The 16,739-nt window shown below is 38.3% G+C and overlaps 4 protein-coding genes across 9 annotated transcripts in view; 1 reads left to right on the top strand and 3 right to left on the bottom strand.

Annotated features, from left to right (window-relative positions):
- LOC128879311 (zinc finger protein DPF3) overlaps window positions 1-6,129 on the bottom strand; it is a 14,239-nt gene extending 8,110 nt beyond the window's left edge. For 4 of the 5 annotated variants that reach the window (XM_054128326.1, XM_054128328.1, XM_054128327.1 and 1 more), the window contains exons 1-8: window positions 6,096-6,129; window positions 5,861-5,966; window positions 5,131-5,325; window positions 4,940-5,049; window positions 4,298-4,534; window positions 3,989-4,206; window positions 3,760-3,829; window positions 1,961-2,116 (exon numbers count right to left, since the gene is read on the bottom strand). In XM_054128326.1, coding sequence (XP_053984301.1) covers window positions 1,961-2,116; window positions 3,760-3,829; window positions 3,989-4,206; window positions 4,298-4,534; window positions 4,940-5,049; window positions 5,131-5,210 — 871 coding nt within the window. In that variant the 5' untranslated portion in view covers window positions 5,211-5,325; window positions 5,861-5,966; window positions 6,096-6,129. The remainder of the gene's footprint in view (window positions 1-1,960; window positions 2,117-3,759; window positions 3,830-3,988; window positions 4,207-4,297; window positions 4,535-4,939; window positions 5,050-5,130; window positions 5,326-5,860; window positions 5,967-6,095) is intronic. The other variant, XM_054128329.1, reaches the window with a different exon arrangement.
- Window positions 6,009-9,841, bottom strand: LOC128879308 (threonine--tRNA ligase 1, cytoplasmic). Of its 2 annotated transcripts, none has more exons than XM_054128321.1 (5): window positions 9,680-9,841; window positions 9,162-9,251; window positions 7,546-9,101; window positions 7,148-7,437; window positions 6,009-7,071 (listed from the first exon to the last, which is right to left on the bottom strand). In XM_054128321.1, exons 1-5 carry the CDS (start codon window positions 9,743-9,745, stop codon window positions 6,923-6,925), a joined length of 2,151 nt encoding a protein of 716 aa, XP_053984296.1. In that variant the 5' UTR covers window positions 9,746-9,841; the 3' UTR covers window positions 6,009-6,922. The 2 variants fall into 2 exon arrangements, with proteins under 2 accessions (XP_053984296.1, XP_053984295.1); XM_054128320.1 differs by having other exon boundaries at window positions 6,643-7,071; window positions 9,549-9,771.
- A 429-nt stretch (window positions 9,842-10,270) lies between these two features.
- Window positions 10,271-12,794, top strand: LOC128879310 (nudC domain-containing protein 1). Its single transcript, XM_054128325.1, has 4 exons — window positions 10,271-10,901; window positions 10,966-11,944; window positions 12,056-12,420; window positions 12,490-12,794. Exons 1-4 carry the CDS (start codon window positions 10,787-10,789, stop codon window positions 12,687-12,689), a joined length of 1,659 nt encoding a protein of 552 aa, XP_053984300.1. The 5' UTR covers window positions 10,271-10,786; the 3' UTR covers window positions 12,690-12,794.
- A 12-nt stretch (window positions 12,795-12,806) lies between these two features.
- On the bottom strand, window positions 12,807-16,140 carry LOC128879307 (cap-specific mRNA (nucleoside-2'-O-)-methyltransferase 1). The gene is made up of 3 exons (XM_054128319.1): window positions 15,707-16,140; window positions 13,387-15,601; window positions 12,807-13,314 (listed from the first exon to the last, which is right to left on the bottom strand). The coding sequence occupies exons 1-3, from the start codon at window positions 15,714-15,716 to the stop codon at window positions 12,807-12,809; spliced, it is 2,733 nt and encodes a 910-aa protein (XP_053984294.1). The 5' UTR covers window positions 15,717-16,140.
- Between the last annotated feature and the right edge of the window lie 599 nt (window positions 16,141-16,739).

Consider the following 16,739-nt stretch of genomic DNA (forward strand, 5'->3'; position numbering starts at 1 on the left):
TATGTCCCGCAGTTTTTGTGCGTTCTTGCAAGAATTGCTTAGCAGTCAAACGGTTGCGTGTATTTGTCTCGAAAACTGCGACGCGGCGCTTTTGCGCTGCGAGTTTCAGTGTGTCTTGATAATGTCTTTGACAACATCGAGTGAAAATATGTCCCGCAGTTTTTGTGCGTTCTTGTAAGAATTGCTTAGCAGTCAAACGGTTAGAGATACTTTTCTCGATACATGAAACAATCGTATAAAATTCGTATATCGCATACAAGAGCTGTATACCAAAGTTTGAAAACACTCGTTTAACCAACTGCGGTAGGTTTAGCGTCAACTGGGTCGCCGATCGGTCATCCCCGACCACTCGAGGACCAGAAGGCGTAGCTTAAAAGCGGGCAGGCGTTTCTGGAGCTACTTTCGTGGCGCGGGAAGTGACCTCCAGCGGCCAGCTGATTCTGTGTCGACTATAAAAGAAAGAACAATCGTTAGAAACGGTCCTCCGTAGCGAAACTCGAAGAATTTTTCGAGCGACGATTCATCCGTGTAACGTATGTTCGAACGACCGAGATCGATTATTCGAAACATCGCAGTCTTTAAAAAACAAGAACTGGCACAACAATGAAGAGAAAAACAGAGTCAAATAACGTACAGGGTGTCCCGCTAGAAACAAGTCATCTCGATATCTTCGCCATTTTTAATAATAAAAAGAAGCATCGAGAGACAGCCGCGCGTAACTTCTGTGAACAATGTTTCCTTCTGTTATTCAAAATACCGAATAATTGAAAATATCCTGTTCCCGACGGGACATCCTGTACAATCGTAACAAGGTGCACAAATTACGTAAATCGATGCATTCCATCACCAAGAGCAATGTCCAACGATACAACGTCGAAGTATGCGTTCCAAAGATCAGACAAAACAGCGGCACAAACGCGACAGGGCTACTTTCGCGACTCCGGGAGAGCAGTCTCCCGTGCCCGTAACTTTAATGAAGCAGCAGGCGCTCGTCGAGAGGAAAATCGAAGCCAAAATCGCTCTAGGAGTTCAGACAAAGCGTAATACGAGCAAAAACATAAAAAATGATCAAACAGAAGACTCGTCAAACGCCGTAAAGAGTATACTTGCTACTTGTCAGTAATCGTCATGCTGAAGAAGGATACAGAAAACTGATATTACATTAAAAGTACACACGCATACCAAACACTCGAGAGGCTACGCAGCTAAAAACGCTGTCCATTCTAAAAGGCTCGAACGGAACAACGCCTCTACGAACGAGATAATACTATGGAAACGGTCCTTAGACGCGATTGCAGAAGCATGCTATTGCAAAACATTCGCAACAATCGCTTTTCACTTCTCTCGAATCAATAATACGACGATGCGGTAATGTCTCGCTTCTCGACCGAGGACGGGTACGAGAATCTGTTCTTCTCCTGGTCCCAGATCTCGTTAATTATACATCTACAAAAACATCCAAATTATTTTAAATTATACTTTCGACCGTCTATTATTAAAAATAGTTGAAATCCACGGTTCGATCGAAAAGCAAGACACGAGAAACACAGATCCGAGAGAGCAAGGTATCGTTCTTAAGTAGACATACTAAAGGAAACCGTTCGTATCATACTGGCTTAAAGGGTTGTTTCTCCGTATGATAACGGCTCGGTCCAGGATATGTATTCGCAAAAGAGTTGTGCAAGAAAAGTCCATACGTATAAAAGAACGCTGTATATATGAAAAAGTGAACACAAAAAGTTTACGCTACGTTATCTGCAATGCATGCATTTGCAATACATGTAAAGAAAATATACTTAGTTCCATCGAGATTGGGAAGAATGGTCTGGGGTGAACAGAGTTGCGTGAACGGGATCAGATCAAAGATGAGAGGGTATCGAGGTGAACGATGAGACAGGGGGAACGGGGGATATCGTGACTTGAAGGAGAGTGAGAAAACTGAGCTGATTTTGGCTCCAACCTGGCTGGTTCGAAGCAGCGGTGTCTGCAACGCTCCTAGGTTCAACTTCGGCAGGACTGGGACTTAGTTCCTTAGCAGGATCACCGGAGGAAGTAGAGTGGGAATGACCGTAATGGTAGACCAGACCAGGTCTGGTTTTATACCGTGCGCTGCATACTGCAAAAGTGCAAATACTATTTTCCCACAAACCATCCAATGCAACGTCCATGATGAGAGAAATCTTGGTCGACGAGTTGGTTGGACGTTTGGGAGGATATAGTCGTTTAACCACCACGTCAAACTTATGACGAGACCTATGCTCGAGCACATATTTTTATATCTTTCCAGTGTAAAACGAGCACGTATGGAATACGTCTCGAGAAATTGTTTAATCTGAAACGATATTAATATCGTGCTCGAGCGACTAACGAAGACGTCCTTCTTTTCAAGCAAAGTGTGAAATTATGAGAACGCGGCGGTTAAAGGATCGTGGGATAGAAGCTTACAGGGTCAGGGACAGCATTTGCACACCTTCCGTACCAGTACATATCCCTATCCACCTACGAATCTATATGTGGACAAGCAGTGAAGGAGTTCCAGCCCAAGAAGCAAAACTAATACGATGCAAGGCTTTGATGCTTGTATACTCCTACAGAATGAGCTCGCTACAGTGTGAGCCAGTACATTCTTGCTCTGTTATTGGCAGGTAGTATTAAGTCCGAAGATATTTGGTCAATTTTGTAAGCTTCCAGGGTTGATTGCTACGTTTTGAAATCTCATTTGGAATCCGAGCTTACTATCCCCGACCAAATGTCTTTAGATTTTCTGCTAATCTAACAGGAGTGGTTTCAAGAAGTAAACAAATTGCAGGCACATTCGAGTTAATTCATAGACCTCGTGTCTGAAAAAGTTCGATCAAATTAGTAGTGACTATTATACTCCTTCAAGATTTGGACAATCGCGACGTTACTATTCCAAGAATTACTTCGGGTCTTTGACTATTTACGTAAACGGAATCTGTAGTGTACTAAACAGAGAAAAGCTAGAGGCTACTGTGTAACAGACACAAGTTGGTGATAAATCGTGACACAAGATTCGAGGACACGACACGATACGATACGATACGATACGATATTTGATATCATCGAAAAATCGAAAGATGGTGGACCATTTTATAGAAATAACGTTCGTATGTTTACATATTTCTTATGAAAAAATTGTTGAAATACGCGTGATCAGTCTTTGCCTTTCATTCAGAACCATATCACGTCTCTTCATACTTCGATCAAATAGGAAAAGAGAAATGGAACACAAGGTTTTGAACAAACACAAATCGTACGATAAGGATCGGAGTATCCTGTAATATACATAAACTTGAAGGAAAACAGCAGTCAATACAGTACTGATCAATATCACCGAGCAGAGAGCGTTAAATCGATGTGAAATTAATGTAAGGCTAAAAGGGCACCTTTCCACGTTATAAAGTTCATTATATGTTTCAATCACCATACCCCAAGTGTAAAATTATGCGGTAACCAAGACTAAAATCTTCAATAATTTATTTCGAACTTCCATATCATATATTATATAGTAACCTTTGCGTATCTTGTAAAATAATACGTAGGCATCATAAAAATATAGTTATTTAATAAAATTAACAAATTTTCTAACGTAATGCACTTATCTTTCTTTCTTTTTTTTTTCTTTTTTTCTTTCGTCTTATTCGAAATAACAACTGATAGAACTAATAGTAATAATATTTATAATGAATCTAGTAACAGGAAGTGGTCATTTGTAGTTGTATCTATGATTAAACTTACGGTCACAAACGAATGGCTTATCAGTGTCAGCAGCGTCATAGTTGTTTTTTTTCCGCCCACGTCCCCCACCCTATTCAATAAACGTAAACGACAAATTTAAAATAAGCCACATATACGTAAGAAAATTAAGATAATCATTTGACCGAATGCTGAGTCAAGTGATTTTTTTAATACTATTTCTCGTACAAAACTGCACAATGGAAGTCTGAATAAAATACATCAAAGTTACCTTTGTACGCTTACTCCCAGGGCTGTCTGTGGTAGGGGGGTGACTTCGTGTAGGATGATGACCAGCACCGCGTGGTTTCCTTCGTTTCCTCTTACTACTGTAGCTCTCTTCGTAATCGTAGTCGCTTTCAGGATCAGGTTCGTCGTATGTGTCCATATCCAACATGTCCTGCTCGTCGTAGTACCAAGCATCTTTGCTATGATGTTCCTCTGGAAAAACTTATCGTCGTATTGTTTATTAAATTAGACGAAACAAGCTTAAACGTTTGTATTTCATCGACGCGTATATGTAATGAACAAGTATATCCACCTTTAAGAACAACTGATTCTTTGATTTCATCGTTTACATGCGTCACAGTTTCTACGCCCTCGACGCAGTCTTCCGGGTCTCCTCTTGGTCCTCGTTTTGGATGCAAGTAATGCATCAAATATTGACGCCGTTTCTTTCGCCATCTTTTACTAGGATACGTGTATATTTGACCGTGCAATAAACCTGGAAGCCTTTCCCTCGCTGACATAAACAGTGCTGAATGGTTCATCGCCACACCTGTCATTCCATAAAATGTTACTTACCAAACAATTCTCAAATGGTGTATCGACTTCAAAAAATTAAAATTGACATGGACTGATTGTACACGATGTCGAAGGTACAGATAAGTCAAGACATATTCAAACGAGCGTTAAAGAAGCCATTGTTTGTGGATTATTTCTTACTCTAAGATACACATAGCTCTACGCATTTTACTTCTCGATGCAAGCGAGTTAATTAACTTGGAAATTTATGCGCTCCAAGAATAATTATTTAGAGAACTCGGTATAAAATGGACAGATACACTCTTTAACTCTACTTATTCGTAATCAAGGTACCTATTCGATCCGCTACAGTGGTTATACAATATCACGACGATCGGATTTGTACGAGTATTTATGAAAAATATAAAGTAAACAATACCTGTCTGCGAGTCGAGGAAAGGCATTCGTAGCCGTCGTTCCTTGCACAGTCGACTATTATAATTCGAGGCATTCTCGATGGATTCTCTGTACGCCGTGTCATTGAGGTAGCTACGAACAAAAATCGATAGCAGCGATGCAGAATGTACACAGAGAAGAAATTCACGACGCAATTGTTGACGTAACGCCTACCTCTCGATTTTACATAGATTGCTTTCGTTTATAACTTGAATAATTCCATGTGTAGCCGGCGAAATCGTAATGGCTGTCATTTTACAACACCAAACAGAACGACTCCGGTTCCTGCTCGCCGCTTGCTCTTCTTCCCGGAAAAGGAGCTCCCCACTCCATGGAGCGGCGCATGCGCAGTTCGCCAAAAGAATATTCCTGCCAAAAGTAAACAGAATTATTAACGATATTAATCGTGTCGAGAGGTTCTTCCTCGTTCTAAAGTGTCCCATAAAAGAAGTGTAGATATTATAAAATATATTTATTCATGTAAAAAGGTTTCTTCGTTTAAAATTCGCGGGAATATGAATTTCGAGAAGTACTACGGTAAACATAACTAGCTCCAACATGTTGATTAAGGAAAGATTGGCGGAATAATTAACTTTATTTAATAGTGATAAATTAATTGAAGTTGGTTATAGAAAGTTTAAATATGTTATAATATCGATGTGAAATCGAAAATAAATCGTAGTTGTGATACTGATGGTAATGACTCCCAATCGCGCATGCGCACTGGTTTCAACGTCAGTAAAGTATCTAATACGACCATAAAACTGGCGCCCTTAGTCGCCCCAAAGAAAAATATAATTATAAATGAAAATTGGAAATACTTTTTAGTATGCAATGATATTAATTGTGTGGATAAATTATAACATAGGGGGTTGATTACACATTTTTTTATAACTAAACATACGGTTTTCCTGGTTTGACGTCAACCGTTGTTATGGGATCATACGTTGTTTTCTATAGCTACAGCACTGCGCGTTCAGCTTTTTTCGATGTCGAGTTTACGTCTATTACTAAAACATTTATAAACGAAAAAGGATTATTATAGGAAGCGATTTCACTCGAATATGCTATTTTATTGCAAAAATTTACAATAAATATTGAAAGGAGAAATGTCTTCTTCCCATGTCGATATGACGTACCATTTACAGCATCAATTTATCCTCGACATTAAACGCAGTTACAGCAATACGCGTACTGACAGTTTCTGCAATAAATTACGAAGCACAGCCGTCGAGATGAACATTTCGAATTACAATATGCACTCAATGTTTCTGCTATAAAGACGGAGATACTCGAACGTTATCCTGTAACTTCTAAGTAAGTTAACTAAGTCAAACAAATGCTTAGGAAATCTGAAATATATCACCCCACGTATTTTATCATTTTTTAAACAAACAAAAAAATTGAACAAACACCGCGTAATACTTTGAGTGCAGCTTGAATGATATCACGTGATTTCCCATTTACGCCGTACAAGTCACTCGTGATTCAAATACAGCTGTATTATTCGATACTGTTTATCCAGTGATACGATGCGTTCATTCTGGGTACATACTCCAAAGTAAACGAGTTAGATATCGATCAAATAAATCTTGACACGAAGTTATGCCTTTCCAGTAGTTGTACATCGCTCTACAAAAATAAATGCATGATTCGATAAACTGACATTGAAAAAAGGTTTCTGTGTATCCGTTACTTCCTTTTTTTTATTAACGTATCGAACCTCGGCCACAGAATCGATTAAATGCAAAATATTCTATAAAACGTTATCCTAAGTCTTTGTAAAATGTCTCTAGAAATAGGACTCTCACGGCGTGAAATATTTTGTTCGAATAGCTTTGGGTGCATTACTTTTAGTACATATAGAAAATGTTATTTGAAATTCGGTCGGACTTGTACTACAATCGATAACACCGGAATTACTAGTTACAAATAAATTAATATTTTGCTTATTCGCAGAGCTTATTTAAAACTTCTCCTCGCAATTCTTGTCTTTCCTTTCCTTGAACAATTTAAATTTCTCGATCAAATCTCCTACACCGACTTCTCCGTGTACCACGTTGTCCCTGGTTCGTACGTTAACCGTGTTAGCGTTAAGCTCGTTCTCCCCAACAACTGAAAATACCATAAACGTTGAACGTTCCGTTATTTTGTAACGCGAGACCTAGACTACGTTAGCATTTTTCGTTACCAAGGATGAAGTTGAATTGTGCCAGCTGCGCGTTTCGCACTTTTTTATTTAAAGTGTCGCTCGCGTCCGTGTCAACTTCCGCCATAAACCCAGCATTCCAGAGTTTATCTTTCACTTGGAAAGCATAATCGTTGTGCTGAGGACTTACTGGAATGACCATCGCTTGTCGCGGACTCAGCCAGAATGGCCACTTTCCGGCATAAGATTCGGTTAAAATCGCGATCATTCTCTCCACGGAGCCTAAGATAGCTCTGTGAATGATCACTGGCCTCGTTTTCTCTCCAGTTTCGCTAAAATTTCGCAATATTCGTATTAGAATTCTATTGGTAGAGAATCGTGGACAATTCTGGTGGGTGTATGTATTTTTTGAAAACGTTTATTAGAATTCTTCTACTTACTTAACGTACGATAAATTGAATCTGATCGGTAGCTGAAAGTCCAACTGAATGGTAGCGCACTGATGGGGTCTCTTTAACGCATCCATAATCGTTATATCAATTTTCGGACCGTAAAACGCCCCATCCGCAGGATTGATCTTCCACGGTTCTCCAAATAAGTTTAGACTCTCTTCCAGTGCTTTCTCAGCTTGATTCCACATGTCTAACTCTCCCATGTACTTTTCAGGTCTCGTGGAGAGAACCAGATTAAACGTGAATCCGAAGACCGTGTACACGTGTCGCAGAAAGTCGAGTGCTCCGCAGATTTCTTGCTTGATTTGGTTAACCGAACAGAATATATGCGCGTCGTCCTGCTGGAAACGCCTCACTCTGGTGAGTCCAGTTAGAGCGCCCGATAACTCGTTTCGATGCAACACGCCGAAATCGGCCATTCTTAATGGCAATTCGCGCCAAGATCTGTTACGAACATCGAAGATCATGCAATGGCCAGGACAGTTCATTGGCTTCAGCGCGAATGTTTCCTTTTCGACGTCGAACGAGAACATGTTCTCCGCGTAATGTTGCCAATGGCCAGACGTTTGCCACAGTTTACTATTAAAAATATTAGGCGTCACTACTTCCTGGAAGCCTCGTTTTCTGTACTCCGAGCGTATAAATTCGACTAAAGTATTATAAATGTACGCTCCACGAGGCTGAAAGAAACACGATCCAGGAGAGAGTTCGTGAAAGAAAAATAGCTCCTGTTCTCTCCCGATTTTTCTGTGATCTCTCTTAGCAGCCTCCTCTTGAAACTTTTCCCATTCCTTCAATTGTTTAGTGTCTGGAAAACTGATACCGTAAACTCTCTGCAACGATTCCGCGTTGGCGTTTCCTTCCCAATAAGTGGAAGAGTTCTTGGTAATTTTGATGCCTTTAACCTTTCCGGTATGTTTAATGTGCGGGCCTCTGCATAAATCGATCAACGGTCCACACCTGTACACCGTAGTGGTGGGTGTATGTATTTTTTCGTTAATAATCCGAAGCTTAAATTCGTTGTATTTAAACATCTCCAAGAGATCTTCCTTTTTCATTTCTAATCTTTCGAAAGGCTGCCTCTCTTTAACTATTTTTTTATAGAGACTCTCCAAATAAGGAAAGTCTAAGTTTGAAATCCCTTTGTCATCTAAATACATATCGTAATAGAATCCATTTTCTATAGGCGGGCCGTAACATAAGCAACCGCCGTATACTCTTTCCATGGCTTCTCCCAAAATATGCGCGCTGGAATGCCAGAAGACTTGCTGACCGTCGGGATGGTCGAACTTGAGAAGTTCGAGTTTACAATCGAACTCTAGAGGTCTGTCCAGATCCCATAGTTCGTTATTGACTTTTGCAATAACGATACTATCTGCCAAGCCCTGGCTAATATATTGTGCAATTTCATACGGGGTCGTACACCAAGACTGACCAACAACTTCCTTTCCATCGGGAAGAGTTATTTTTATATTGGTGGCCGGCTTCTCAGCTATCGATGCATCGTATTTAGCTTTTAGTTCATTCCACAGTACGATACGATCCTAGAAAAATATTTACACGTAAGATACATGTATTACGATAAAATAAACGACGAGATGTACCTGGATATAGCTAGGCCACGGATTTAATTCGGACACTGTATGTTCATCGGCAGGAGCGTTCTTTTTTTTCGCCTTTTTCATCAACTTCGCCTACATTCGACGAAAAAGAGATATGTATAAAGGATAAAAAATTTCGTAAAAACTTGTTAATCGACAGAATACGATATTAACACATCAAGAAAGTTAGTCGCACACAGCAGAAAGGTAAAATTCGAATTGTTGCGTCAGATTATCGATTCTAACATTATGGGTGGTCATTCTTAGAATGGACGAAGAACTAGTAATTTTCCTGCAATCGATTGTGAAATTGATAAACGAAAGGTGAAAAACGAAGTCTGTAACACGACATTACGAAAAAGTACCATGACAATATATTCTATAACCAACCCAAGAAGCATGTGTCCGCTTAGAAACATTATAAAAGTTTCTGATACTGCTAAGACGTGAACTCGACAACATATTTTAACGCTACAAATAAAAATGCGAGAAGTTATGACAAGTGTAAACTGTATTCATGCCTTTTCGTCCTTTAAATTCAGATTTTGCACATTGTTCACCACGTCGTCGCTCATGTTGTCGACCATATTGTAACTATTACGTACGGAATGGTACTGACCGTACCGAACAGTCTAAACACTGAATCGCTATCTTTCCGTGTATTGGAGTTTCAAGTTTAGAATGGGGCCACTGCTCACTGAGCCGCTCTGTGAGCGCGAAAACTTGCAAATTTTACAGGACTCTTTTTGCATCAATCCTTAATTTCCTATATTAATTACATTTATTATTTACATTTACATTACATTTCTTTACATATTTGTTGGGGTCCACTGGACTGAACTTGACCTCCTTATAGCTAGGGTACCACGGGATCGCTAAAATGGTGTAATATAAATAATGCAAGTTTCTGAATAATTATTAAATAACTATTCATAAAATTGATAAATTTGTCATAATTACATGTGCGCTAACCATTTTATTATTTTATACACTTATTATTTAACATCGGTGAGAAAACTCCCAAGCTTGTAGTGGAGATAGTTCCCACTCTCGTCGTTAGATGGCGACACTTAGTGAAGAATTGATAATTATTGTTAAATTAAATAAATATTCTTACAAATGATAAATTTGACATATTAACTAATATATTATAGTGTTATAACGCAAAGAATCGAATTAATTATGTACTTATTTCCCAACGATGGCGCCACTATCCATTTCCGTGTCCGTGAATCGAACGCGTATACAAATTTGTATGCAAAATTAAATTGTTTTGTTATCGATAGAAATGATTCCTTTTAACATCTGTTTAAATAAATAATTATCAAGATCGTATGCTAGCGTTTAACATGGCTGTATAGATTTCATCTGTGAGCCAATAAACGAATTAATTTATTAGTACACTTGACAGATATCATACATAACCAAAAAAAATAGTAAATAATTCGAACTATTTCAAATTAATTTTCATTAATTTTGTATACGGGAAAAGATGAGAAAATAATTTGGTGAAACCAAATTTCACTCGATAATGCAAAGAAAATTCATTATTGGAAAATAATAATTTTCGTCTTAGTGTTTCTTTTATTTGTCAATTCGAGTATTGCGAGTAGAAATAAAGAGAGAAAATGACGAAAATTGTTGAATTACGTCCAGAGAAAAATCTGATAAACTCGAAATTCGAGAAATATCAATATTCCGCTGGAAAGTTTCCAATAACTTCTGAGATAGACTTAAAAGCAGGTGAGTTTAACGAAAAAAGTTATAGTCGTTTAATGTAACGTTATCGTTTCTGAAATATTTACAGATGTAATGAGATTATCGTTACCCTCAAATCGAGACTCCTTTTTGGAAACTCGATTATTTGCATTTCACAATCATTTGTTTATGAATCCACACGACATGTCCTGTTGGTTTATCGATAGAAATTGGATAATTTGGCAATTTAAGTACAACGGTACCTTGGAACAAAAGTACTCGATGCACGATTCTAAAGAAAATGTACAAAATCTGTTATACAACCCATCGATTGCATTTGCTAATAATGACGTTATTGCAGTCTCCGATGGTGGAGATTGTTTAAAATTGTTGATAATGAAAACCGAAGATCACATGGAAGCTTTTACTCTAAGTGGTGGAGAGCCTGGAATTATATTAGATGTACGCTGTATAGATACATCGTCTACTATTATTATTGCAATATGTAATATCAAAAGTACAGGTGAAAAAAAATTCACGAACCTCTTGTTATTAACATACGATCGGAAAAATATAGGAAGTGAAAACGAATCATTCGAGCTTCGAAGTAAAGAATCTTTAAAAGTAAAAGGTGCTGTTGAATATGTATATATAGAAGATAATGGCAAATATTTACATTCCATTTGTCAGGATTATATCACATTTGAATGTCCGAAAGTACAAGAGTTTGTTGATAATAAAAAGGATTTACGAAAATCGAGCGAAAGAAAAATTCCGAAATATTGCTGGTCGCAAGATGCGGATTCGTTGACGGTCTGGATTAAAGTAGAAAAGGAACACCAAAGCGAAGTCAAAGTACGCGTAACACCGTTAGAACTATCAGTAACAATGAAGGATAATGTACTGATACAAGGCCAATGCCAACATAGATTAGATGAAAACTTAACAACATGGAAATACGAACAGGATACGTGTAGACTTGAATTGGTTAAACAAGAAAGTGGTTTGATGTGGAGCGAATTAATTAAGGGTGATACAGGTGGTGAATGCTTGCCTAATGAAACATTGGCTGCTGAAATTCATTCCAGGTATGCTTTCTAAATATAATTAATTGGTACTCGCACAGGATGTACTCTCTCAAGTTTTCTAAAAATATTGGATTAGCTTTAATTTTTTTTTTTTTTTTTTTTTAAATTCAGGTTGGCTCATTTATGTACAGATCAAGCAGACGGTAAATTAGAAGGTCAACCTTGCGTAGGGTTCAATGCTGAACAGCTCGAAGAGTGCGACCTCGAAGGAAAAGATAATTTCTTACAAAGAATTAATCTCTCCACTCAAGAAAATACACATTTGGCTATGCTTGGAATGAGTAATCATATATTACTCACGCACAAAACGCAAACTGGCCAAGCGATATTTCTGAGACACGACAACGACGGTTGTTTATGGATTACTGGTGAAGGGGATGATATTCATTGGGATATAAAACATCACTATACGTTTCCTGGTTTCGGTTATGTCCAAGCTAGCAAAAGTAATAAAATGTTTTGCGTCTCCCCAGCTGGTCGGTATATAAATTACTACGTAGATATATTTCGATTTTGTTGCAAGATTTAACTTACTATAATTTCAGATGGTTCGTATGTAGTTATACTGGAACACATGAGATATATATTCTTATATAAAAAGCCTAAACTTGACGATCAAATTGGCAAACAATGGATCGTAGATTTAGGTCCGGGAACTGATCCTATCATGGGCGCTGCCGCCACAAATGAATATTTAATTGTACTTACTAGAAATAAGTTATACCGTTTGTATATTTCTATCTAGAATCAGTTGTATTCGTTGTATTAGTTGTATAGATTGAATTATATTATTCGCGTACATACAGTATCATATGTATTTACAAATATATACATGTAGTCAATTTTGTTATATATTGCATTTTTAATAGTCTACCGAAGACAATTCATGATTGTGACATTTCTCGCTAATATGTAGCGTAACGATGTCCATAGTAACCGTTTCGTCGTTAGGCCAGTACCAAATAACACGATTATCAAACGTTTCAACAAAACCTGCCTCAGCCGCGGCAGGTCTCTGCAAGTCGAATTTATTCTGTCTAGTTTTCGGATGAAAAACATACGTCCTGGAATGTGTCTTACTAAAATATCGATTCCAAGGAGCAGCGGTACTTTTCAAAAAAAGTATACTATTTAGTATAAAGTACGGTTTATCGGAACCGTTTCTGTTAATAGAACTGTGGCTGACTAAAGGCATTTCCGCGAATTCGTATACCCAAGCTGTTCGATTATTCTTCATGATACGTTGCGTTACTTGTAATTTTTCGCGCATATTTGGCACGACAAGGATCAATTCTTTGGTACGTATACGAGCGTGTCTATTTCCGTCTGGCTTCCATAAAGCTTGACAAAATTTCTTCGTGAGCTCGTGCCTGTAAAAAGTTTTATATGAAACAGTAATTCTTTATAGACTAAAATATTCGTTAGAATTAATTTATCGTTACCTGTCCCTCAAGTATTTTTGACTGACGTCTTCTTGGCCCAAGAAATAAGCATCTATAATGTGTAACGCTAGTACTTTGTGCTGATGCTTGGACTCATTTTTCATTTCATAGACAACTTCGCCGTATACGAGTGTATCTGGTGGTAATTCTAAGGTGACATCGCTGACGCGATCCCAACTACCTCTTACGTAACGATATACTTTACTTCTTCCCATTCCCAAATAGAACGTGGCGTTCTTATTTTCATCGGTGGATCCAGTACCACAGGGCATACAAAACCAATCGTACGGCTGATTCAATATCGTCTTATGTATATTATCTAACGTCAATTTCGTTGCGCTCTTTGAGAGAAACGAAGTAGCATTTTTTAAAAGAGCCTTTAATTTATCCTGAGGTTTCATGTATCTCGGTACCGTTCTACCTTCTTCTGGAAGTTTCCAATATTTAAGGCATTCTCTACGCATATCAGCTTGTTTCGATTCGACGAGCGTACTATTCTCGCAAAACGCAGCTATTTTTCGGAGTCCAATTATTTGCTTCCTTCCTAAAATATCATTCGATTCTCGTAAATATTTTATGAATCGCTCTTCCCTTTCTAATTCCTCCAACGCTACCAATTCCGTAACGTCGTTATTCTCGTCATTTTCTAAAAGTAAACGATTAACGCGTTTCAGGTATTGCTCGACGACCTCTGTATTCTCCCGTTTCCTTTTACATATTAAATAACGTTCCGAATTCGCTGGTCTGGAGGAGTTCGGTTTGAATATGCACACTTCCTCGAAACAGCGATACATTAAATAAACTAAACCCGCGCTAAAGGGAGTGAAAACGTCGAACAGTTTAGTGACGAAATGACCCTTCGTTCGAACGATCATCAACGCTACTAAACATTGACAGAGATATAATTGTTTCGAGAGAATCTCCTGTAGATTCTCTTGACCTTCCACTGAAAATCCACCGTCGGACATCATGAAATGTACCCCTTCGTTGTTGGTATGCGTCATTATGAGCTCTCTGAAAGCTTCTTGATTAGAAGGATCGAAGACATCGCCGTTGTCTTTCGGGCCGTAATACGGATGAAACGTTTCGCAAGGACCCGCGTAAAAGTCTGCTAACTTGAAGTCGTTTTCGTTTTTCAAAGTGAAACCAAATCCTTTGGCGTGCCATTTTCTCCTCCATAGAACGTACTCGCTGAAACCACCCGGTCCAGCGCATACATCCGCGAAGTAGAGCAGTTCGTTATTTTGCAGACATTTTGGACTGGTAAACATAAAATCGAAAGCTTTATCCATGTTTGCCATTTTGACAGCAGCACGATTCAAGAAGATCGAGCCGCGAATAGTTTCGTAAGGATTGCTACGCGTTCTCGCGCGACGCATTTCAACGCTGTCCAAATTATCAAATACTGTTTTTGAATTAATTATGTTCATAACTATATCCTCGCTACAAAACGGAGTCTTGGTGTCTACGACAAGCTTTTTAGGTCCCAGTTGCAACCAACTTTCCAGTTCTTCGCAACTCGGTAACTCAGTGTGCGGATTGGCTAAACATTCTATGGGTTCTATAGCTGATATCTCTTCTTCCTCGGGATTCCATTGCAGACTCGCAGCTTCGAGTCCAGGAACTTGATGCCCGAGCCCTCTACGACCGTGCTGTTTGGATGCTTGAACAGGTTCTAGACGGCCTTGCTTATTTTTTCCAAGACCGTGACCTTGCGTATACCCCATCAACCTCATCATTCTTTGACCTTTATCTTCTCCAAAGACACTCGCGGGTTCCTTTTTCAATTGTTCCTTTGTATCGTTACTTTTGTCTTCGTCGGTAGTATCATCGTCTGTCTGTTTTGTTCTACAAATTTTCCGTCGTTTATGGTAAGGATGATAAGTGTCTTCGTACACTGATCGCGATGTGCTCGATTCTTTTGCTTCGTCGTTAGAATTAGACACTCTGTCTTCCGTATGCTTAGTCTCCATATTTAGGCTGCTACATTCGTCGCCTGAATCCTGTTGACACGACAAGTCCTGATACATGTTGTGCGAAGTGAACTTTGCTTCGTCCTTTTCATCAAAATTTTCAGAGTAATCCGATAAATCTGAACTTTCGTCAACCGAGGCATCATGTGTCCTTTTTCTACTGTGCCTTTCGTTCAAGTAGCTTTGGTAGGTTTCCTTACCCTCCATAATTTGATCATCATTTTGATCGCTTTCGTCTGAATCTAATACGTTACAAATAAATAAATAAATAAATAAATATTTTAAACAGCATGTGAAAATACTTAAAGAAAACATTGGAATGATATCGATAACGAAATATTACTTACTGCTTTTCATGTTTCCTGTACGTTCGCACAACTTTTCGGTTAACCAATTCGCCGTTTCTTAACAAACCGTTTCGATAAGTATAAACGAAAGAATTATATCCGCACTACTTAATACGGATTCGATTTATATTATATTGCTGTTATTCATGACTTGAACGTTCGAAGCTCACATTCTCGTGATAGGTTATGTTTATTACGATATAGAAATGTGAGCACATTCGAAACCAAGAATCGTAACATTATCCGATGATATTATAATCGGCGTCACCATTTATAAAAACCAACTTGTTTAAACTTCGGTGCATAGAGTTAAATTAACAAAGAATACGATACCGATGTGTACAAAATATACGAAACTGGAGTAATTTTACGATGCCTGACGCAGCTTCAAGCGAAATCGTCGCTACTGGTCGCCATACTGAACGATCGGCCGCGATCGGGCTGAATCGGGTGTTCTCGGCTACCCGACGCGCCACGCCAGCGCTGTGAGCGCAGCAATTCGAAAGAGAAAGCCGATAGAAAGTTTTCTTCCTCGCTCTTGGAATATATAAAATCCGATTTACCGATAATTGGTTTCACTGACCCTTAAATAATCGTAAATAACTAGTTTTAGTTATAAAAAATTAAAAAGCATGATTCAGAGTACCTTTACAGAGTAAGATATATCGAAATGTCGAATAAAGACTGAAAACGTATTAGAATTTCAGGATAACAAATGCTAACGGTATCGTAATAAAATAAGCAGGCAATAATGTTTAAGGATAAGTTAAGAACGTAAATCCAAATGCGATACCTAGTTGTAAGAAAATGTTACAAGTATAAGAGCTGGATTTGATAAGAATGTTGATTATATTTTGTAATATTATAGACACACCAAAGATGTTAAACTATATAGTACGAACAATGTAATCAGTTCAAATGGGCTAATACTTTATAAAGAAACAAATGAAATGAGAAATGAAATTACATGTTTGAACACGTATCGAACTTTCTGAAATTCTGAGGGGTAGTATCCTCGGTAGCGAGAAATCCA

The sequence above is a fragment of the Hylaeus volcanicus genome, chromosome 7 (assembly GCF_026283585.1).
Source record: "Hylaeus volcanicus isolate JK05 chromosome 7, UHH_iyHylVolc1.0_haploid, whole genome shotgun sequence".
NCBI lineage: Eukaryota > Metazoa > Arthropoda > Insecta > Hymenoptera > Colletidae > Hylaeus > Hylaeus volcanicus.